The 23,881-nt window shown below is 40.0% G+C and overlaps 2 protein-coding genes across 2 annotated transcripts; one reads left to right on the top strand and one right to left on the bottom strand.

Annotated features, from left to right (window-relative positions):
• Positions 1–4,482: 4,482 nt before the first annotated feature.
• On the bottom strand, positions 4,483–5,784 carry LOC110678397 (RNA-binding protein 7-like). The gene is made up of 2 exons (XM_021851233.1): positions 5,499–5,784; positions 4,483–5,176 (listed from the first exon to the last, which is right to left on the bottom strand). The coding sequence occupies exons 1-2, from the start codon at positions 5,583–5,585 to the stop codon at positions 4,571–4,573; spliced, it is 693 nt and encodes a 230-aa protein (XP_021706925.1). The 5' UTR covers positions 5,586–5,784; the 3' UTR covers positions 4,483–4,570.
• Positions 5,785–5,829: 45 nt separating this feature from the next.
• On the top strand, positions 5,830–21,036 carry LOC110678396 (pinin-like). The gene is made up of 3 exons (XM_021851232.1): positions 5,830–5,982; positions 6,048–6,150; positions 18,920–21,036. The coding sequence occupies exons 1-3, from the start codon at positions 5,944–5,946 to the stop codon at positions 20,839–20,841; spliced, it is 2,064 nt and encodes a 687-aa protein (XP_021706924.1). The 5' UTR covers positions 5,830–5,943; the 3' UTR covers positions 20,842–21,036.
• Positions 21,037–23,881: the final 2,845 nt, after the last annotated feature.

Raw genomic sequence — 23,881 nt, 5'->3', positions numbered from 1 at the left:
CCAATAAATGCCATGTGTCTATCACTAGCTTTTCAGGCGAATCGTCTGACCTCATACCTTCCCCAACCTCCACATCCACCTCTCATTAAGTAAGTGATACATCAACATTTCCTTCCCCAATCCCAAGTTACGGTAAAGAGGGGCGTGGCCGGGAATTTAAATATTCATAGTTTTGATTTTCTTGTTCGAAACCGGATCAAGGTTCACTCACTAGCCTTGTTTCTGAAAGCAGTCTGAATGAGATTATAAAAAAACACTAGTATCCAATCTACGAGGTATACCGTAACTACGCTAACGCTGGTTGGATACTTTGGAGAAAAAGGTTTCTGAGTCCTTTTGTCTGCTCCCCTAAAAATTCCCTTCTGTTCGATACCTGCAAAGTCATGAGCGGAGACTTCACCATCTGAGAGGAGTTTCCGAAGATTTTAACGAAATTATTGGAAAGAAATAAAGTGAAACGTTTAGCATATTTTGCATGCTCATCCAATTGAACCATTTTTGAATTTATCTGAAAGCTGTGAACAGTTCGTCTCATAACAAATGACGGGATTGCATTATTGCTTGTTTTTATATTTTTATACTTTCATAAACCATTGTACAGTTCGCCACCAAAGGTGACTGCACGTTTTTGATTCGAATAATTTTATAACTTAATACTTATAATACAGGTACATTGCATGGATCACATTACTTACCAAGGTAAATCCTGAGCATGTAAGTTTTTATCCCTTCCCACTAAATCCCCCTCCTGTGACAATCATGGAGATGCAGAAGTGATCTCGGTCTCTAGTAACAATCGTTGCCACACCAACATTCCTTCGCTTCCCCGATGACCGTAAGGACGTGGCCGGCGCCGTTATTGACTTTTTGAAAATTGAACTCTCGAATTGTGCACATTGAGAATGGTTCGCTAGTCCCAAGCCCATTGGTTCTCTGTGCAATTTCGATTGATCTAGTCAATCACGGAGTAATAGGTAATGCATAACTTTGACCAATTTTCAGTAGAGGGGCAATGGGGGCAATATGAACATACGGGGCAATATGAGCCACCCCGGTTTTGACCTCAAAAACAGTGTTTTAATGTCTAGTGTCGTTACGATCTGCTAAAGGATGCCTCAAATAGCCACCACAATAAAAACCGTAAGAATATTCGTTTAAACACTCAAGATATTTACAAAAATGTACAAATTTGTCCTTCGTCATGAAAAGCTTATAATTTTGGCAGTTTTTAATTAAGCCTATAAGACAATTATATTTATAATTCTGGTAAATTTTACCAATCTATTGAAACTTCTGATCATAATGAACAGTTCGTGAGCGAAATTAGATTTGTTCGTAAACAAAATTATTGAAAAACGATATATTATTTTCAAGATGAAGGGGCGGGGCAAAATGAGCCACCTAGATTAAAGCAAAACAAACGATGTTTTGAACATAAAAATGCATTGCTTAAATATACCAGATTATTTTTTACTGCATAGTCATCTTTATGCACCATTACAAGTGGAACACTTAGCTAGAAAATACGTTGAACCAAGTAGCGCAATTTAGTACTAGTACAACATGGTCTGTTTACTATGTATTATGTATCTTTAAAAAATAAGCCGCTAGAATCAATAATTTCAAGCAAAGCTAATACAATTTCCTTTCCAATGATGTAGTCTTCACCACTAACTCTTCTCTATATTGTTTTAAATAAAAATCATTCGATTGAATGAGGTGGCTCATACTGCCCCGTAGGGTGGTTCATATTGCCCCATATGGTTGGTGACCACGTAGAAAAACATGGTTTTCCAAAAAGTTCCTGAAATAATTTGCAAGTTGATGTTAACATTATTTATCGACGTAACATGGAAGATAACATTTTATAGTACAAGTCACTTGCATTTAAACCATATTTTTTGCTTGTTTTCTATACATTCCATGACGTTTTCCTTAGGCGGCCCATATTGCCCCGATCACCCCTACCGTAAAATTGATCAGTTTTTTGGATATTTGTTAAATATATCATATCAAATTGCAAATGTTGCAAGTTTCATACTGTTAAAACAAGTACTACCCCTCATAGCTTGGGATTATGTACTATATTTTGTTTTATGACAGGTTTAGGCATGTTTAAAAAAATGTTTCATGTGATTTTTTGATTAAGTTGATATGGGGTAACATTAATCATTTATGATATATACACTCCCGTGCATATGTTTGGGTTCACCTTCTAAAAAACATGCAAAAGTGTTCAGTCCATATCTCTGTGATTTCACGTCCAATTGAAACTCTTTAAGCCGCATTCGCAAAGCAAAGAGTTATTCTTACTTCGTATGTATTTTTACAAAAACATTTTTTGAGCTTTGTGTACTAAATTGTTACTTAAAGTTGTTACATTGTTCAAAAAAACACACTGAAAAATCATATCTAATTTCCTCAGCATTGGATCGACCAAAATTTTAAAACAAGGTGTCATTAGAATCGTAATCTTATATTCTTTGAAAGGCACTAGAAATTTTTGAGGAAAAATCTGAAAAGTGTTCAAAATCTGTTTCATTGATTTTGAACACTTTTCAGATTTTTCCGCAAAAATTTCGTGAGTGCTCTTCAAGTCATCAGTCAAGTCATCGTGCAAAAGTTTGGGTTCACCCCTCAGTATGGTATATCGTGCAAAAGTTTGGGTTAACCTGAACTTACTTAAATCTGTGAAATCTCAAACCAATCATGTACGCGCCATTATTTGCGCTCAAAAAAGCTTTAAACTATTAAAATCGGTTGAAAAATGGCTGAGATATTGACAAAAATGATGCGCGTGCGGCTCAGGTGAACCCAAACTTTTGCACGATTTGCATCATACTGAGGGGTGAACCCAAACTTTGGCCTTTGGCGTTGCCCTTCTTCAATTATTGAAAAAAAAACCTATGTACTCTTAAGAAGTTTTGTAGGATTTTATAAATTAATTGCTAAGAAAATAAAAAAAAGAATGATCGGATTCCTAGAAAAGATTCTGCATGAATACCTAGAATAATTGCTGGTATAGAAATCTCATTTAACTTTTGAAGAATCTATGGAGATTCTACTCAAAAATTACTCAACAAATGTTTGAAAGAACTGCGGAAGTAATCCCTTTATGACAATCGTATTCCCGTAACGCGGGTTGATCACCTTTTCAAGTGCTCATGTATAGATAACTAGTAAGCAAGCGATTCCAAATTAGTGGAGCAGCGGATCGAAGCTTCTTGTTTCAAGAAATCTAAATGTCTAATGCGATACACTAGAGTAGAGTACCGATGCATGGTTAAAATCAGTATAATTCAACCAGCTCAGTGGCCGAACGTGAATGATGGGCGCGATTGTGAGACTTTAATAATGAAAAACTGTTTTCTCCAAAAGTTTTAATAGCTGTATCTTTTTCTAAAGAGGCTCTATGCAAAATGGTAAATAATGATAATTGAATAAAAAACGACTACTTTATTGTTTCTCAATAGTAATGAACTACAACGATATGTACTAAATAAAGGACACGGGTATACCACAAAAGATCGAAGAAAACTGGTCGCAGTTTTTCATCCCGAACAGAAACAGAAGAATATCTTTTTTTTTCTTAAACAGACACTACACGTTAATGCTTCCAGTGGGCTGTTTGCCTTTTGAATGAAGCACCACACTAGACAACGGACTAGCATGCAACACCCAGTGGCACAGTCGGAAAATATTCCTGTCGGAAAGTTTTTCGGCCTGAGGCGTGAATTGAACTCACACTCCTTAGCACGATGCGGCTAAATGCCTTGGCTAACCGCACGGTTACAAAGCCCATCTTTCTCTAAAGTAATGGAGAAATACCTAGATGAATTACCGAAAGAACTTAAGAAATTCCTGAACGAATTTACTGAGGAATTCCTAGAAGTGTTCTCAATAGATTTCCTGGTATAATCCCTCAAGGAATTTTAAGAGCAATTCCTTGGAGAAACTAAGGTTGATTTGAATAGAGAAATCGGCGTGGGAACTCCTAGAGGAATTCTTTTGGGGATTCTTGAAAAAAAAAACCCGAAATGAATTTCTGGAAACTGGAATAAAATTTTGTGGTTTTTCTGTAGGTAACAACTGCAGATATCGGTGGAAGAATTAGTGGAAAATCTCTGAAGGAATCCTGGGATAGATAGTAGCGTTGGAGTGCTCGAGGATTTCCAGATGCAGATTGTGAAGGATTTGCTTGAATTTCTGCAGCGAGGAGGCTTTGAAAGTATTCTATAGGAATTCTAGATTCTACGCGATTAGTATGTTGCTTTAAAATTATTTACTCTGGATCCTCGAAAATCTTTCTCCAGGAATCACTGCAAAATAATGTTGATTTATATTAAAAACCTTTAGATACTATCCACTAAAAATAGAGACTTTTTTAAGACTTTCATTAAAATAGTGAACAAGTCTTCAGAAAGTGATCTGCTACCACCAATAGACAGTCAACGTATTTTTCTCGTGGAATGAGCCATAACATAAGATATATTAAATTTATTTCGCCATATTCATCTCAAGACATACAGTGGATAAAATACGAAAAAGTCCAATCGAAGTCTCCCCCATGTTATCTCCTTCCACGATACTCGTTTCTTCGCTTTTTGTTTCCGTCACCGCGACCGTTGCCCCTATCCCGGGAGAACATCTGGTCCCCCCCTTCGTTCCGATCCCGACCGGAGAAATTGTCACCCCGGTCTCTGTCCCTCTCCCGAGAGTATGGCTTCTGCTGCTGGTGTTGCTGGCGATCGTTACGGTTCATTTTGTTCTGTTGCATATTCTGCGGCATGTTGCCCATATTGGCCAGCACCTGTTGGCTCAGCTGATTGATCATTCCCTGCATCATCATCTGGGTCATTGCTCCCGGGCTCATGTTGGCAAACTGCATCTGGGCCAGGTTCGGCATGTTTCCGAGGTTCATCTGCTGGTGCTGCTGCTGTTGTTGTTGTTGCTGTTGGCCACGGTTCTGCTGGGGATTGTTCACCTTTGGCGATCCTGCGTTTTGTCCGTTTTTGCTCTTCTTGTGTATCGTCAGCTGCCGATTGAACAACCTTGTGCCGTCGAAAATGTTCATAGCGTATTCCACCGAGGCTCCATGGGCAAAGGTTATAAATGCAAACGATCGGGGGCGTTTATCTTTGTCCTGGGGAATCTTTACCATTTCTACCGGACCGGCCTACAAAATAGTTTGAAGTCAATTCAAATATGTACCATTGATTTTAAGTAGGGGTATAGGGCAAGATCGCCATATGGGCCGAAGTACGAAGGTCTCATTAAAACCAAAAAAAAAAATACTAAATACATGCTTTAATACGAATTACGAATACATTTCTGAAAGTTTTCAAATTCAAGTCCATGACGTTGTTTTCATTCTGAATCTACATGAGTCGTCTAGATAGAGCCGTCAGTTATTGTATACATAGGGGATCAGATTCTACTTTATTTTAAAATAGTTTGCATGGAATGGCGATCGTGCCCCACTCTCCCCCGATAATCACCTGCAAGAACAACTCGTACAGCAGCTCCTCCGTCACCTTCTCCGCAAGGTTTCCACACCAGAGAGTACGCTCATCTTCCTCACTCATTTTGGCGTTGGTTTTACACTGTCAAAGATATTGCAATATTCCTCACAATATAATTTACCGATAATATATTTTAGTAACTGCAATTAAGTTGAAAACAGCGATTTCTTGATATTATTTCGAACTCCCGCACAAAATTCAGCGCAATTCAATCCGATCCGGTTTTGTTTTGATGCAACTTTTGACAGTTCGATGTTTTCTATGTTTTTGCACGCGCATGACTCGCTTTCTGGCATGGCAAAGAAAATAGTTGAGCACCCCCGGCGGCGGCCCTGACACTCACTTTTTCGATCAGAAAAAAGAGCAGCAGTTGAAAATCGGAAATTTTGAGAAAAAATTTCTTGATTCAAAAATCAGCAAAATGGATGCAAACGAAGATGACCTGATAAATTCCATAGCGGTAAGGCAAAACTGATAAGCTTGATGTAAGATAGGAAAAGTACGACGTTCATTATAATTTGACAGGAAGAGGCGGAAAAGGAGATTTGCTATCATGTCCAGCTGGAACAGCAGAAGATGCTGTTGCTGGCACGGCGGGAGGTGGAAGATTGGAAACGAATCGTTTACGGTAAGTAGAGGTATTTGGACTTACTTGACTAGATTCTAGGAAGTTATATTCTTAGAATATTTACGTGCACTATAGGGTTTAGCCTGCTCTCTGTAGCTTAGTGTAGAGCGCTGCATATGACGAGCCTAACCTCACTTATTTGACAGCTGCTGGTCCTGTTGTTTACGTTTCGGACTTAGTCTTTTTTCCATCATTTTTTCATCTTCGCTTTTCTATCACCAGCATGCTGATGGTGACGATTTTCCACGGTAGGAAGATAGAATAATACGATCCGTGGGTATCTGCAGTGGGTTTGACCTCTTCTCGCAGCAAACTTTCACGAAATTAAGAATGATTCGAAAAAAGTACTAAGTCCAAACTGTAAACAACAGGACCAGTACCTATCAAAATTGATGCGTGACGTCACAGTGCAGTGTAGTGTTGCCGTGTTACCAAAGCGGAATGTAAAAAATAGGGTAACGGCCGTATTTTGGACGCTTTAAGGTGAAGATGAATCGAAGCCAAAGTTCAAATTTTCAAGAGCACGGATCTGGAGAACCAAGCATCCGTTTAAGCTGAAAACTTAATCGATTGTTCACCAGCTGGTGGTGACGAATCGATTAGGTTTTTAGCTCAAATAGATGTTTGGTTCTCCAGATTTGTGCTCTTGAAAATTTGAACTTTGGCTTCGATTCATCTTCACCTTAAGGAAGTGACTTAGTTTTTTTCCGTTTTTTTTCCCTAATGGATTACCCAAGATTTATTGAAGTGAAGGTTCAGCAATCTAGGCAGTCAGTGGGTGCGAAGTGAGGTCAGCTGCAGGGGAAGTGGAAGTGACAGCTGACAAGCTGGTTAGCTGGCAAGTTTGTGTACTCTGTTCTTCAATCTACCGTTTCTAGATGAGTGCTTTGTGAAGCCCAAGCAGAACAGTTCGGTTTTGCGTCGTCCGATTGATTTTGCTGACGGATTCGCGCGTATTTTCGTTGCCGGAGAATTTTTTTTCCCCAGTTTTGGAGCGCCTTGCTGGGTAGTGCTTTGTGAAGCCCCAGGACAGTTCGGTTTTGCGAGTTCTGTTTGATATATTGACCTTGACGCTTGCTCCTGTGGGAGCAGGTGACGAAGGCAGGATCAAACATGTCGCGCGTCGGTTGAGTGAAGTGAAAAAGTTCCGCGATCGGTTAGTTCTGTTTGATCTTCGACCTTGACGATTGCACCTTGGCAGTGCGTCAAGAAAGCCCGAGCAGTCGTCAGTTGTTTTCCCTCTCGGGTCGTGCGCCTATTTTCTCTGAGTGCTTTTATATAGCCGAGCAAACGAGCTAAGCTGAATGTGGATTGTTGCTGCTCAGTCAAGGATGACGGATCAATTGGTGAGCTCGTTTCATGCTACTATTTCTAATCTATAAAATATGTATACCTGCACATTTAATCGATACAACGGTAGGACGTAAATATGATTTTTCAACAAACTATGAAGGGTTCGTCACTGTGAGTGTCGACATAAATTCTAATTCATGAATTATTTATGTTTAACATTTTTTTTTGTTTTCAAAACGCCCCTTTCTTTTTATCTTTATTTTTGTAATTATAAAAAAACTTTGAAAGGTTCGACACTATAAGTGTAGACTTGCGAAAGGTTCACTTTATTCAACAAACTTTGGATGGTTCGCCACTGTAAGTGTCGGCATAAGAATAAGAGTGTTCTATGATGTTCCAGCCAATCGAGTTTTTGTTTCTTTTCAAATATGATTTTTCAACAAACTATGAATGGTTCGTCACTGTGAGTGTCGACATAAACTCTAATTCATGAATTATTTATGTTTGACATTTTTTTGTTTTCAAAACACCCCTTTTTTATCTTTATTTTTGTAATTATAAAAAAAACTTTGAATGGTTCGACACTACAAGTGTAGACTTGCGAAAGGTTCACTTTATTCAACAAACTTTGGATGGTTCGCCACTGTAAGTGTCGGCATAAGAATAAGAGTTTTCTATGATGTTCCAGCCAATCGAGTTTTTGTTTCTTTTCAAATAAGGCTGATACAAATATTAATTTTCTTTTATGTCACCCCCCCCTTCGAAAATCCGAAAATTTTGAAGGGGAGAAAAAAAAAAGATTCATATTTTTTTTGACATCAGTTAGGTTTTTTTAATTTGTAAAGCAAAAAACAGGTAAAATAATGATTCAGATGATAATTGATAAAAGTTTAACAACTAACGTTAAAAATAAAAATTCAAAAAAATAACTTTTTTTTCATTTATATTTTTTTGTTCCTTATTTATTTTTATCCCCCCCCCTCGTACCTTTCAAGTGGTCTCGGACATAAAAGAAAATAAATATTTGTATCAGCCTAAGTAAAATATAATAACACATGCTTTCGTCCTGACAGCTGTAGTAATGTTACATTTAGATATTTGTTCAACAAACTTTGAATAGTTCGTCACCTCAAGTGTCGGCATAATTTTCCTCTACATAGAAATTTGGGTTAATTCTACGACTGGCGTGAGGTGACAATTGTCGGTGTCGTATAGCGAGGTGACAATTGTCGACTCGAGTGAAGTGACTCGCCGTGTAAATCAAATGGAGAGTCACTTCACTCGAGTCGACAATTGTCACCTCGCTATACGACACCGACAATTGTCACCTCACGCCAGTCGTAGAATTAACCCAATTGTTCATATCAAATGAAAATATTATATTTTCATAAAAACATATTTATATTTGACAAAAAACTATCATGGTCTAATCACTTATCAAAGTGAATCCTTTGATCCAACGATCCTCCCCATTAACAAACATCCTTCCCAGTAACCTTTGTGGAGATGCAGAGGCAAACACGGTCTCCAAATAGCAAAGGTTACACACTAACATTCCTTCCTCCAATCCCACCTGACTGCAAGGACGTGGCCGGCGCCGTTATTGACCCTGTATAAATAGAGGCACTGAATTATGCACACTGAAGAAGATTATGGCCAATCCCAGCCGAACTTCTAGTTGATTCTTTGTGCATTTTCACTGACTTCGGTCAATCACGGAATAGCAACCATTGATATGTGTAGTCAGTCTAAGCTAAGCTAAGCTAAGCTCTGTTCTTCAATCTACCGTTTCTATGGAATTGTTAGGGGTTGTTTGCTGCTAGTAACAGCAGTTGAAAGAAAATTTTCTCGCGCGTCCATGAGCCTTCTTACGGCGCGCCAAATTATGCTAAAATTTGCCAATTTTGGACCCCCTCCCTCCCCCACGTAACAGCTTTTGTATGGAAATTTTTAAATTTTTGTATGAACCGTAACACTATGTCAGACCGTCTCCCTCCCCCAGATAGCGTTAGATAGTTTTAATGAAATTAACTCATCGAGTTCTTCTGTTTACTCATCAGGTTCTTCAAACTCTGTAAAAGAAATTATAACTTATTCGCGATGACGGAAGCAAATACCACAGTTGACCCTATGCGCGAAGCTCCGATTCCTTTACATGGCAAGGCATAGGAAGTCTTTTCAAATGCTTCCAAAAAATTCAAAACATAATTTAAATAAATTCTGTTAAGTGTACGGGGTTAGATTAGGGTAGATGTACCAATAGTGGAGGTACTAAGCGCGATTGAACTTCATTTAATCACCTTAATTCAAGAAGCGCAATTGGGTCCTAAAATTTTTAATAAAATTTTGTTTTTATTTAAAAAACCGAAAAAGCATGTTAATTCAACTATTTTAGCATTTTTTAATCGGTCAAATAACGGCTATAACATATTTAAACTTTAATTTAAAAATTGGGTCCATAAATGAACCTTGACACTTGAGATCATGTTTGACGTTCGCTTAGTCGACAAAAACACCACAGGGGTTTTAGTTTCAACACTGGGGTTGTTCCTATCTGACATTTCGGAAGGGACACGGAAATCAAAATACACCCAAAATTTGAGTTTAAGCCTACACTCAAGAAAATAGCTTCCTTCAATTCATGTGAATTTGCACATACATTGCTCAAATTGCCAAAATCATTAGTTTTATTTGTATCATATATATAGCATTTGAAACATATTCAAAGTATGTGCAAGTAATACGTTCTTCTGAAGCACATTGTGCAAAAAATATGGCGTCCGTGTGAAGGTTTCGCGGTAGTGATCTCGTTGAGCTGTATTTATCCAGCGATATTTTGGCTGCATCGGAAAGTATATTTGCTAAAATTCAATACTTTGATATTGTTTTAACTTATGTTTACTTTTATGCAAATGGAGAAATCGAATTTCATCTGAAAGATTACTTACTTACTTATTTGGCTTTACATCAATTATCTTGATAAAGCCTCGCCAACAATATTTCGCCAATTCCCTCGGTTCATGGCCGCTTCTCTCCATCCTCGACTGTGACCCACGCTCTCCAGGTCCTGGTGTACCTGGTCAATCCACCTAGCTCGCTGCGCCCCACGCCTTCTTGTTCCGACCGGATTCGTGGCGAACACCATCTTTACAGGGTTGTTGTCCGGCATTCTTGCAACATGCCCTGCCCAGCGTATCCTTCCAGCTTTAGCTACCTTCACGATACTGGGTTCGCCGTAGAGTTGAGCGAGCTCGTGGTTCATCCTTCGCCGCCACACGCCGTTCTCCTGCACGCCGCCGAAGATCGTCCTTAGCACTCGGCGTTCGAAAACCCCAAGAGCTTGCAAGTCCTCCTCGAGCATAGTCCACGCCTCATGCCCATAGAGGACTACCGGTCTTATGAGCGTTTTGTACATCGTGCATTTGGTGCGGGGGTGAATCTTTCTTGACCGCAGTTTCTTCTGGAGCCCATAGTAGGCACGACTTCCGCTGATGATGCGCCTTCGTATTTCCCGACTAACATTGTTGTCAGCCGTCAACAAGGATCCGAGGTAGACGAACTCGTCCACCACCTCGAAGGTATCCCCGTCTATCGTAACACTGCTTCCTAGGCGGGCCCTGTCGCGCTCAGTTCCGCCAACCAGCATGTACTTTGTTTTCGACGCATTCACCATTAGCCCGACTCTTGTTGCTTCGCGTTTCAGGCGGGTGAACAAATCTGCCACCGTTTCAAATTTTCTCCCAATAATATCCATGTCGTCCGCGAAGCAAACAAATTGTCCGGATCTCGTGAAAATCGTGCCTCGACTGTTAAGTCCGGCTCTCCGCATGACACCTTCAAGCGCAATATTGAACAACAGGCACGAAAGTCCGTCGCCCTGTCGTAGTCCCCGCCGAGACTCGAACGAACTGGAGTGTTCGCCCGAGATCTTCACGCAGTTTTGCACACCGTCCATCGTTGCTCTGATCAATCTTGTGAGCTTCCCGGGAAAGCTGTTCTCGTCCATGATTTTCCATAGCTCTATGCGGTCGATACTATCGTATGCCGCCTTGAAATCGATGAACAAATGGTGCGTAGGGACCTGGTACTCACGGCATTTCTGGAGGATTTTCCGCACGGAAAAGATCTGGTTTTCACACTCCAGTTTGTCGCCCTTTTTGTAGATAGGGCATATAACGCCTTGCTTCCACTCCTCCGGTAGCTGTTCCGTTTCCCAGATTCTGACTATCAGCCGATGCAGACAAGCGGCCAACCTGTCCGGGCCCATCTTGATGAGTTCGGCTCCGATACCATCCTTGCCAGCGGCTTTGTTGTTCTTGAGCTGTTGAATGGCATCCTTAACTTCCCCCATCGTGGGAGCTGGTTGATTTCCGCTGTCCGCTGTGCTGACGTAGCCATCGCCTTCGCTGTCCTGACCTTCTGTGCCTGTATTCTCTGCGCCATTCAGGTGTTCATCGTAGTGCTGCTTCCACCTTTCGATCACCTCGCGTCCGTCCGTCAAGATGCTCCCATCCTTATCTCGGCACATCTCAGCACGCGGCACGAAGCCTTTGCGGGATGTGTTGAGCTTCTGATAGAACTTCCGCGTTTCTTGAGAACGGTACAGCAACTCCATCTCTTGGCATTCCACCTCTTCCAGGCGGCGCTTTTTGTCCCGGAATAGGCGGGTTTGCTGTTTCCGCTTCAGTCTGTATCGTTCCACGTTTTGCCGCGTACCATGCTGCAGCATTGCAGCCCGCGCTGCATTCTTCTCCTCTAAAACCTCCTGGCACTCCTCGTCGAACCAATCGTTTCTTGAGCTCCGTTCCACATATCCGACAACGTTTTCGGCAGCGTCGTTAATGGCTGCTTTGACTGTCCTCCAGCAGTCCTCAAGAGGGGCCCTATCGAGCTCGCCCTCATCCGGCAACGCTGCCTCAAGATGCTGCGCGTACGCATTGGCGACATCCGGTTGTTTCAGCCGCTGGAGATTGTACCGGGGCGGGCGTCGGTACCGTACATTGTTGATGACGGATAGTTTTGGGCGCAGTTTCACCATCACCAGGTAGTGGTCGGAGTCAATGTTGGCGCCACGATAGGTTCTGACGTCGGTTATGTCGGAGAAGTGCCGTCCATCGATCAAAACGTGGTCGATTTGCGATTCTGTCTGCTGAGGTGATCTCCAGGTGTACCGATACGGGAGGCTGTGCTGGAAATAGGTGCTACGAATGGCCATGTTCTTGGAGGCGGCAAAATCTATCAGTCGTAGGCCGTTCTCGTTCGTCAGCCGGTGGGCGCTGAACTTTCCAATCGTCGGTCTGAACTCCTCCTCCTGGCCAACCTGAGCGTTCAAATCTCCTATGATGATCTTGACGTCGTGGCTTGGGCAGCGGTCGTACTCGCGTTCGAGCTGCGCGTAAAATGCGTCCTTGTCATCATCAGTGCTTCCGGAGTGTGGGCTATGCACGTTGATTATGCTGAAGTTAAAGAATCGGCCTTTGATTCTTAACTTGCACATTCGTTCATTGATCGGCCACCACCCGATCACGCGCCTTTGCATATCACCCATCACTATGAAAGCTGTTCCCAGCTCGCGTGTGTCGCCGCAGCTCTGGTAGATGGTATGATTACCTCTAAACGTTCGCACCAATGCTCCTGTCCAGTACACCTCCTGCAGCGCTACGATGTCGAAACCGCGGGTCTTCAGTACATCGGAGAGTATGCGAGTACTTCCAATGAAGTTGAGAGATTTGCAGTTCCACGTACCGAGTTTCCAATCGCTAGTCCATTTTCGTCGCTGTGGTCTTTGCCGATTGTTCCGGTCCGTATTCTCTCGTTGACGTTCCTGTGCTGATGTGTTTTTACGATTGGCTTGCAGGGCCTGACACCAACCCCCTAGATTTCCGGAGGACCTAAATGTTCGGAGGGCCATAGTGCGCAGTTTAGCTTAGAGTCCTTCTCTGGCACTCGGACGATGATCAGACGCTCCAGGTTTGCAAAAGCAAACCCCCCCTTCCCTGTCAGCATACGACCAAAGTTCCCACCGGGGGTTGGTTACCCGATCTTCCCCAAGGTTACTCGTACCCCGGCCAGTACCACGAGGAGGTAGGGATAGGAGTTGCTGGGCAAGAGGCTAAGGACCGCACAAAGGGGTCTATTTTATTCCTGCAGGTACGCGAGGTACCAATGGTACGCCATGCCCAGCCATTTACCGCGCCCTGAAAGATGTAACAGCAAAAAAGATTACCGACTCATGAACTCGCTGCCCACAGAGATTGCGTAGAAGACCAATACGAGTCGCTCCGAAAAGTTGGTAATTTTTGGTTTGTTTTCTTCTGCTGCTCATTCTAATTTATTGTTTCATCGTACTACACATATTGAAACTGTTCTAATGTGTTTATCAGACTATAAAATAAACTTTATAATATATTTATATACACTTATTTGTTTTGCTCATTATTGGATTTAACAAGAAAAAACAAAAAAAAAACCTTCATTGAAATGATTTGGTCGGTCAATATACTCCATTGAAGCCGCCCATGTAAAGTATGTGCCTGGATTATGGATTTGATATGAAATAATCATGCTTTCAATGGAAATTAAGATTAACGACAATCTATTGATTACGCACATGCTTTCCATATGCAAACCCCCATTGCAAAAATCCATATGGGTTGGCACATGAATCAAATGAGGACATTATCTTGAGTGTAGGAGAGTAGCAAAATCTAAAAAAATGTGTTTTTCGACTTAAACCAACGGAAAACATTAGAAAATAGAGTAAACATGTGTTTTTGGCCTAAACTTAAGCGTTTGGCACTAAAATCGGAACATGGCTTTAGGACCCTATTAATGCACATGTTGATGTTGGAACTTAATGACTTAATGACTTAATGACTTAATGAGAAAAATTATTTCATCGCAGTAATCCACGGCATGTCAGTGAAAAATAATACCTCCACTATTGGTACGCTGTTCCTTTAGTTGCGGTATTTTTTTAATTTGTGTTCCTATAGTTGTGGTATCCGTTGTTTTCTTATGGGATCCTCCACTATAGGAACACTTTACCGCAACTATTGGTACAAGCAAGAACAGTTTTAGCAAATTTAGTGATTTTTCATCAGTTTTCAAGCAATTTGGACGCTCTTTTCAACTATTCCGTGTATAAACAAGCCAATACGTCGATTGGCAGTGTCGGTTCTGTGGCGAATGGAATAAAATCAGTGAAAACGGCACTACCGCAACTATAGGAACACCCACAACTAAGGGAACACTTACCCTAATGATAAACTATAGACTCCGCAGAATATTGAGGGAAAAATATAAAAATCAAAATAATGTGTCTACAATGTAGCCCATCAAAAATTTATCAATATTTACTGAAAAGATTTTAAATAGCTATTGTCGTTAATTTTATATAAGCATTTGAAATTTCACTTCCTATACCCAGGGTGTCTACTTCCTGGAAAAACCTGGAAAACCTGGATTTATCAGGGAATTCTATGCAACCTGGAAAAAACCTGGAATTCTCAGGGAATTTCGATCACAATCAGGGAAATTATTTTGAGGAAGTAATTCATTGTATAATATGTTCACAACAAAGGATTTTTGCGTCAAACCCCAGAGCATATATTTGCAAGAAAATTCTCTTCAATCGAAAAAAAATCGGCTGCGCCGCTATCAGAATATTCTTTAAGCTGTGCCGAGAGGATCCTTTCGTGTATGAAATTTTATCGACTAATCAAAACATGATTGACGTTTTAAATATCTCTTTTTTAAATCAGTTAAGGATCAACATATCTAGGAGCGGTAGGTTTCTTTTTAGAGTTTTGGTCTTCATTTTTATGCAAATCTCTAAAAAGTCTCTATTTTTGATGAAAGGTCTCTCAAGTCTCTATTTTAACCAAAATGGTATCTAAAGCCTTTTTTTTTCTTATCTTGCTTGCAGATAATTATGATGCAAAATTTCTTCTCATATTTCTCAAAAACAGCTTCAGGAATTATCCTAATAGTTTCTGCAGGGATTTCATATAAAATACTATCCTATCAGGAACTAATACAGGTTTCTCTCCAGAAATTCTTCAAGAAATTTTTTTTATTAATTCTTTCAGTAATATTTGAAATGATGCTTGAAGGAATTTATCCAGAATTCACCTCAGAAAATCCTTGAGCACTTCAACGTTACCACTTCTAGTAATTGTCTCAGGGATTACTTAGAACAATTTTACAAAGACTATCCTTGAACTTCCTCCAAATATTTATTCATTTACTTTTCAACCGAATTCTAAAGTCCTTACATAGATTTTTTTTTTCCCAAGAAACCCCGCGAAGGTTAATTCCTGAGTTCATTTGAGGTTCCACGTCAGTTAAATCCTACGGAATATTAATTAGAGATTTAATTGATTTTTTTTCAATTATTTTACCAATAATTTAGAAAATCTTGTAGAATTTCCTCAAGAATGAGTTCTTCTAGAATTCCTTATTCATTAACATTTTTTTTTCACCTGAGATTTCCTCTAGGAATACGTTACGATTATTTTTTTTCAACAATTTCTCAGCTTTCTGTTAAATTTCATTCACGTTTCTTTAGAGAAATACATGGAAAACTCCCGGAAGAATGCTTGATTTTTTTTTTTTGAAAACTTCCTTGAGAAATCCTGAGAATTATTGGATAACTACCCAAAGAAATCTTAGGAGAAATCTTTGGAAAAATTTCAAAAGGCATCCATAGAGAACTTTCAAGTTAAATCTAAAAAAAATCTGAAGGACAATTTTGTAGAAAATCCTGACAAATCCTTGGAGACATCTGGATTAGTTTCTGGTGAATATTGCAACATATTCAAAACGGGATACTTGATGGATGTTCTACAAAAAAAAGAAAGGATGGAAGACTCACTGGATAAAATCCTGGAAGACTGAGGGCTTTCTTGAAAAAAATATTAGAAATAATATATGAAGGAATTCCTGTTAGAATCCCTGTTGTTTGCGGATTTGTTTTTATAAAATCCAGAATTTATTTAGAGATATCTAAAACAATTGTTTGAGAAATTCTTTGGGAAAATTCTTGGAGAGAATTCAGGGAAAATAATCACTAAATGAACTTCTGACGAAAAAAGAAAATCTCTCAAATAAAGTTATCTATCCGTTCGTCTTATCTTATGTAATTATTTGTCGTAATGTCACTAGAAATTTTCAAAACAAGTTTTAGAAATATTTTCTGAGAAATATCTGGTCGTATCAAACTCTTTTCTCCTAACACCTAACAGCATCGTTTTTTTTATTATCGTTTGGTCTATTTTCGGACACTTTCTAGTTCTTGTTTAGTTTTTTTTCGTGAGGAATGAGTTTTTTAAAATTTCAAGAAACTCAGTTGCTATCAGAACTGCTTCATGCATATTTTTTTTAATTATTGGAAAATAGGCATTTCAGAAAAAATAGGAATATAAACAACTTTGAATTTAAAATTTCGTAACAATTATGATTGATCCTTTCCAATTTTAATCGACTATTTCTTTACGAAAAAAAGCGTTTTTATAAAAAAAAAAAAAACAGCTTAAACAAATAGGGTTGTAGATGGGTTATTTTTTCGAACCAGTCTAAAAATCTTGTTTTGCAATAGGAAAATGATTGTTTATCAATAGTTTTGCTATCGAAACAGTTAATTGAGTGTTGGATTAATCTGATGTGGATAAAATTATATTTGATATTTAAAAAAAGCCGAGTGATTAGAGTCCGCGGCTACAAAGCAAAGCCATGCTTGAAGGTGTCTGGGTTCGATTCCCGGTCGATCGAGGATCTTTTCGTAATGGAAATTTCCTTGACTTCCCTGGGCATAAACTATCATCGCACTTGCCACACGATATACGAATGCGAAAATGGCAACTTTGGCAAAAAAAAGTTCTCAGTTAATAACTATGTGCTCATAAGTGCTCATTGAATTTATCTGATACAGTTTGTCTTAAGTTCGTCAAAAATCAATGGAGCTCTGGAGCTACCATGGGAAAGTAAGGGTTAATTTTGAACTCTTGAACATTTTTGAATGAAATTAACAATATATCATTTATTTTAATTACCACACTTAAATGTTATACAGGTCGAACAAGATTAACCGGGGGCTTGAAAATCCGTGTTTCTATTATTCTAAAAAATTGATCGGGGAATGCAAAAGTTGTACGCAGTATTTGTATTAATGAAGATAGGAATAACCCTTATCGAATATGTAGCAGATGACTTTTATAACAATCATTAGCACGAATCAATCAATTTGAAATATGTATTTCGCTTTTTTGCAGGTCAAAACTGTATAATTACTAGCGAACACATAGGTAAACTTAGTTTTTATTTCAACACAAGTTTTTTTTTGTCACAAATCCAAATAAAAGAAATGTCTTTTACGCTAATGAAGCTGTCTTAGGTATCCAAATAACCCATGGAAATTAATGATACATAATCTTTTTTTTGCACGAGAATGCAGTTCTAAAATAAACTTTCAACAAGAAGCATACTGATGCCCTTAAAAGTTCCCTTCAGTTCACGATGATGAACAGAGTCTCTTACAAACGAAATAAAAGACTCCATCGTTAGCAAATAAAATTCAGTTGAATAGAACTGAAACTTTGACTTTGTTAGCACCTTCATATTGGAATATTGGATATTGGGATAGCTTCAGCATGCGTTAAAAAATGTCTACAAGTGTATAAATTGCTATTAAAACAAAACCACTTTGAAATTTGTGATTATTTTGTTATGACCATACAAAATTAGAGTATTTCTTGAACCTGGATTTATTTTGTTAAACCTGGAAAAATCTGGAAATATCAGGGAATTTCATTTTGGTAAACGAGTAGACACCCTGTTAATGCAAACCCATCTAGATCCTATTGAAACGCTTCGTAAAGGCTACCGAAAAATTCACGTAGCTCTTACGAGTTGCGCCGGTGGAATGGACGAAGTTCAAAAGTTCATGCGTTCATTCTGGGCTACCTATGATTCACGTAGCTACGTGGAAAGTGCGATGGAAAAAAAACCACGTATGTTTTCACGTAACAATGACGTTTGGATTATTTTGAGTGATAGGTTTTGGAATTTGGATTGAAAAATTGTGAAAATTGCAAAATGTCCTGATTAACAGTCTTTCAAATAGAAGGTGGCGCTTAAGCCGTTAGCTTAACGATACATAAAGGATCGTCACATTTTTTTTAAATTTGTTTCATTTTTTTATTGCATGAGCAATCATTGGAATACACAAAAACTTGAACACAAAAAAATCTGATACTGAGGTCTTATACATATAAAGAACTATTTTAACAAATGAAAAGAATGTAAGATGCCTTTATTTGAAAGTTCTTGATGTTGCTAGAAGATATCCGTGCGAAAAGGATTGCATTTTTATATGAAAAATCAGTTTATACTCTAGTGAGTGGTAATAGGGGCATGAGCGGCTACTGGTGCACTGATCATAAATATGTTACATAAAAGTTTCCTTTTTATTTTACAGAAACCAACCGATGCCGGGAACAGTATCTCAAAGAATATCGCCTCGCAAGAAAGCAGGCAAAAGGCTTGTCTATAATGACTGAACGGCTCATCGATCCACAGCTCGAAGCAATAATTGACCGACATCTTGGACAATGGATGCAAGACGATGGCAAACCGGTGGACCATCAACCAGAAATCTCGAGAATGCGTGCGAAGATCCATCGAATGGAGCAACGGATAACGATATACGAGGAATCCTACGAACGGATACAAAAATCGAAAAGCCATCAGATGGCAAAGGAAATCTCACGGAAAGTGGGAGACGAAGAACGGAAAATTGACGAGCGCCAGAAGGAGATTGATGACTTATGGAAAGCAAGACGCGTCGAAGCTAATCGCGAATGGGAAAACGAGATGAAGATTTATGTCGCACTCTGTCAACTGTACACAGAATTCGGACAGATGGAAATGGAACAAGAAGCTACATCGCAGAATAACGAGATCAAAAAGGCCAAGATTGTGCAACTTGTCGAGGAGATCAAACAGGCCAAGATCGAGCAGGAGGAAGAAGCTAAGCGCCGAGAAATCGAACTCAGCGAACGTCTTTTGATTCCGGTGAAACTTCAGCATATTACTTTGGAGGGCCCGGTTTTCAAAGATCCCAATGACTTTCCGGTTCTTATTGACAAAATTGAAAGCACTCGGAAAACGTATGACCAAATTTTTAAACGTCCCGAGTATATGGATTTACGCAAGCTTCGGAAGAAGAACAGAAAGTTTTTGACCAAGAGTTCATCTCAGTTTGCTCTGCTGTTCAGCGGTCCTAAACGAAAGGATAAAACTCGTAAAGCTTCCACTCAACCGGCTGTTGTCAAAGATAGCGGACCAGTAACCAATGAGATCACTTCTAAGCCCCGTAAGGAATCTACACCGAAGCAAGATACTGTTCCGAAGCCGAAAAAACTAGATCAAGCAGATGTACAGGATAAGAATTCAATTCCAAATTCGGAAACCATCATCAATTCGGTACCAAAACCAACGAAAAACGAAACTCGACGTCAATCATTACCGCAGACACCGGATGATGTGCTTCAGGAAGTTCCACCGGCAAGCAAGAAGCGTAAATCCGTTGAGCGCGAGGAAATGAAACCAGTCGAAGAACAACCGAAACCGGTTTGTAACGTACAAGCACAGAGAATTGAACAACCTTCCGCTCAATCAATGTCGCAACCAGCGCTTCCTACGGAAACCAGGAAGGAGCCTAAGCAGAGCGTGCAACCCAGGAAGCGACCATCCCGCGAAACTCCTATTTCGTCATCAGCTCCCGCACGATTGGAACATAAAATATCTCGTAAAGCGCAGCCGCTTTCGCCAGAACCGAATCGCAAAGCTTATCCCAAAAAATCCCAAGAGCACGAAAAGCAACAGTTTGAAATGGAAACCGAATCCTTTAGCTTCTCACCGGAAAAGCCTAACCGTAGAACGAAGGCTGCGCACGAAGAACGGCCACATCCATCAACTGATTCGCAGAATAAGAAGCCCCAACCACCGGTCGAAGAGATGGACTTCGAATCCGTGCCGCAACATCAATCATCCGATGGTGACAATTTCTCACTTGGCAGTGCTTCGCCTCCTCCGGAGGATCGCAACCGTTCCAAAGGCGATGGTGATTTCCTGGACACGGTTAGCCTCACGGGAAGCATCTCGTCGTTCGACATGGAAGACCGCGGAAGTGGCAGCGATCTAGGGTTCGATTTGTCCCCTGTTGGTCCGAGAGGAAACACTCGCAAAGGAGGCAGTGACGCCAGCAACGAGGGAGATTCCGATTTTGATTTCCTGGCAAGCCCGCCGAAGTCGGGGGTTCCATCCGGGAGGAAAGCTCAGGACAGCTTCGATTTCATGGACGGCGATGACAGTGGAACCGGATTTGATTTCTTCTAGAGTGAAGGAAGTGGATGAAATGAATTTCTGGAATTTATACTCAGTGCGTATAATTTCATTTGAGATTTGTGTGCCTTTCAATAGGATGTTGGAAGACGAACAATACTTATTCTTATCTTTGAAACGTTGTCAAATGTATGAATTCGAATCAAAAAATCTAATAAGCAATATAAGTTACTAATCCTGGTCCTTGTAGATTTTGATTGGTCATTGAAGACCAAACTAATCCATTATTTTTCATATTTTACAATTAGTCCAAATTGACATTTGTGTACACGAACTTTGGATTGTTTCAAACACCGGCGGTTGGTTTAAGCCTTAATAGACAGTAAAACCCTAGTTGTGTATTGTATCGATGGCGAAGTTTGTTCAAACTCAGACATGACGTCATCTTTGATATCTTCGTGAACTCTCGGCTCTCCGAAAATGGCATCGCACAACGATCACTTATAGGGGGGTCTGTAGCCTTGAGGTTACGCTTTCGCTTCATAAAGCGGAAGGTCATGGGTTCGATTCCCAGCCCCTCCACAAAAAACCCGTCCAGCCACCAGAAGACGCCTCACGGAGGACCGTGCTTTGGGGAGCACATCCATCCTCCGTCAGTATCAGATGGTGACTGAGACAAACTGACCCTCTTCGCAGACAGCTAGCCTCACTAACAGCAGAGCTCTCTCCTACCTGCTCGGTGTGAGAGCAAAAAGAGTAGGAGAGAGTGTAGATGTAAATATAGATAAGTTAAAAATAGATCTGTATCGGTTAAGCAGCTACAGATCAACTGATTCCGGCACAGTAGTGGCCACGAGCACGGCTGGCCTTACAAAAAAAAAAAAAAAAAAAAAAAAAAAAAAAAAAAAAAAAAAAAAAAAAAAAAAAAAAAAAAAAAAAAAAAAAACGATCACTTACAAACTGAGGCTGTTTCGTCCAGGGTTGACCAGGCCCTACGTTGTGTTCTTTTGGTCGTGAAGGGGCAGACGAGTAATGAACGAACTTCTACTATTACGCTGATTTATTGCCACCACCGAGAGGCAATAAATCAGCGTAATAGTAGAAGTTCGTTCATTATTTGTCTGCCCCTTCGGGACCAAACGACCACAACGTAGGGCCTGGTCAACCCTGGACGAAACATTGGTGCCGTGACCAGGATTGAGGATAAACTTCGTCGAGCCTTTTATCAGGGAGGACTCCGCCGCACAGTGGCCGCATCCCATACAAATGCTGGCCAAAAGTACAATTCTCACTCAAAACGTTTAAAAATGCTAAATATTTGACAAAACAAGATTTTTAGAGGTAATTTGATAGAAATAGTCGCTGAAACAGAAAATCGATATTTCCGGTACATTTGACAGAATTTGTTTAAAATAGCACATTTTTGTAATTCAATCAATGAAATCCGTATCCAGATCAAAATCAAATGAAACGTCATTCTTTTGATGCCAATTTGAAGTTAAATATCGTGGGCAAGCTCAAGATGGTTTTTGAATCTATTCGGGAGCTTATAAAGGTAAAAAATGCGATATTTATATCAAGTATGATGGTCTAATGGGCTGATTCGTAGTGTAACTAAAAATAATTTTTCTTATCTTGGCGCAAAAAAGCGCAAGTGAAGCCATAGTACATCGAAAACTATGGAATATTTGCTACACATTGAGGGGTAATTGATCATTTTAGAGCGTTTCCCAGATATCTTGCACTACCTTTGAAAAAATGACTTATTTTTTAAGGAGCTCTATGTTACACACTTCTTGACATTCTCAAATGGTAAACATGTCAAATATGGTTTAATATATCTTCAAAACAAAGCTTAAGGTATATTCTTTCGAATGAGACCGGTTGAGAAAGGTTTGGTCAAGATTTAGTACAGAAACTGCAATTTCTATAGAACAACCTTCACGAAATTTGAAGAATTCAAAAGGGTCAATTTCAGCTGACATCTCTCCAGGTCACATGCTGTGAAAAATCGAAATGTACACCGATCGATCTGAAACTTTGGGGAATTGTTATTCAATACTGAAGAAATCAAGAAAATATATTCAAGAAGGAATTTGCAAACTTTATTTTTTTGACTTTTGGCCAGCTTTGGGCCACTGTGCGTCCATCTCCGGACCTTTGCCGTCCAATCCGGATCCCTGCGTTCATCTGTGGGACCCTTGCGTCCATCCGCCGGATATTTGCTGTCCATTGCCGGACCCCTGAGTCCACCCGTTGGACCGTCCCGTCCACTAGCAAGGCCTAAGTGTCGACTTGCGAAGCAAACGCCCGTGGATGCTACTCCAGTATCGCCTAGCGTTGGGCGATTTTGAATCGATGTTCCGAAAATCGATGTTTGCTTTCCGATTAATCGATTTTTTGAATCGATGTTTGGAGCACCTAAAATCGGATGAATCGATACTCCTCATTCGATTTTTTGATTCGATTCAATTTGTTGAAATCGTTAAATATTTCTTAATGAGTTTGTGGAAAAGAAACCATATTTTGAACTTATCTTGAAGTAGTAAATATGTTCGATTGATTTTCGAAATTGTTTTGATTGAAAGATGTCGAAATTGAATGCTAATGCATTTGGTCTCATTCCAAGCTTCATAAATGTCAATTTTCATCCGATTCGAATCGATTCAAAAACATCGATTCAAATGATTCGATTTAATCGATGAATCGATTCGGCAGTTCAAATGTGAATCGATTCAGTAACATCGATGTTCTGGACAAATTTGCCCAACGCTATCGCCAGATCAGCTGCACTTACACAAGGAACCAACCGAATGACTGCTTGGGACTAACAGGCATCCTCAGTGTATAAGTGCTGGTGATCTTCTATTTTTAGGCGACAATGGTGCCTGCCACGTCAGAATGCAGACCAATGTGAGGAAGGGGGAGGAAATGATATTGCACTTATACTGGTCCACTGTAGACCGTGGAGTCCGACTGCATCCTACGCCAGTTCATGCGGGAGTGGCTGGATTGGGGGAAAGGTATGACATAGAGGGTTGCTTTTGTGGTTAGCAGACTGCCTTATATATCAGGCGTAAGGGAAGGCATGCGC

The sequence above is a fragment of the Aedes aegypti genome, chromosome 3 (assembly GCF_002204515.2).
Source record: "Aedes aegypti strain LVP_AGWG chromosome 3, AaegL5.0 Primary Assembly, whole genome shotgun sequence".
Classification (NCBI taxonomy): Eukaryota; Metazoa; Arthropoda; class Insecta; order Diptera; family Culicidae; genus Aedes; species Aedes aegypti.
The sequence above is the reverse complement of the archived record's forward strand: the minus strand, read 5'-3'. Positions and strand labels throughout refer to the sequence as shown.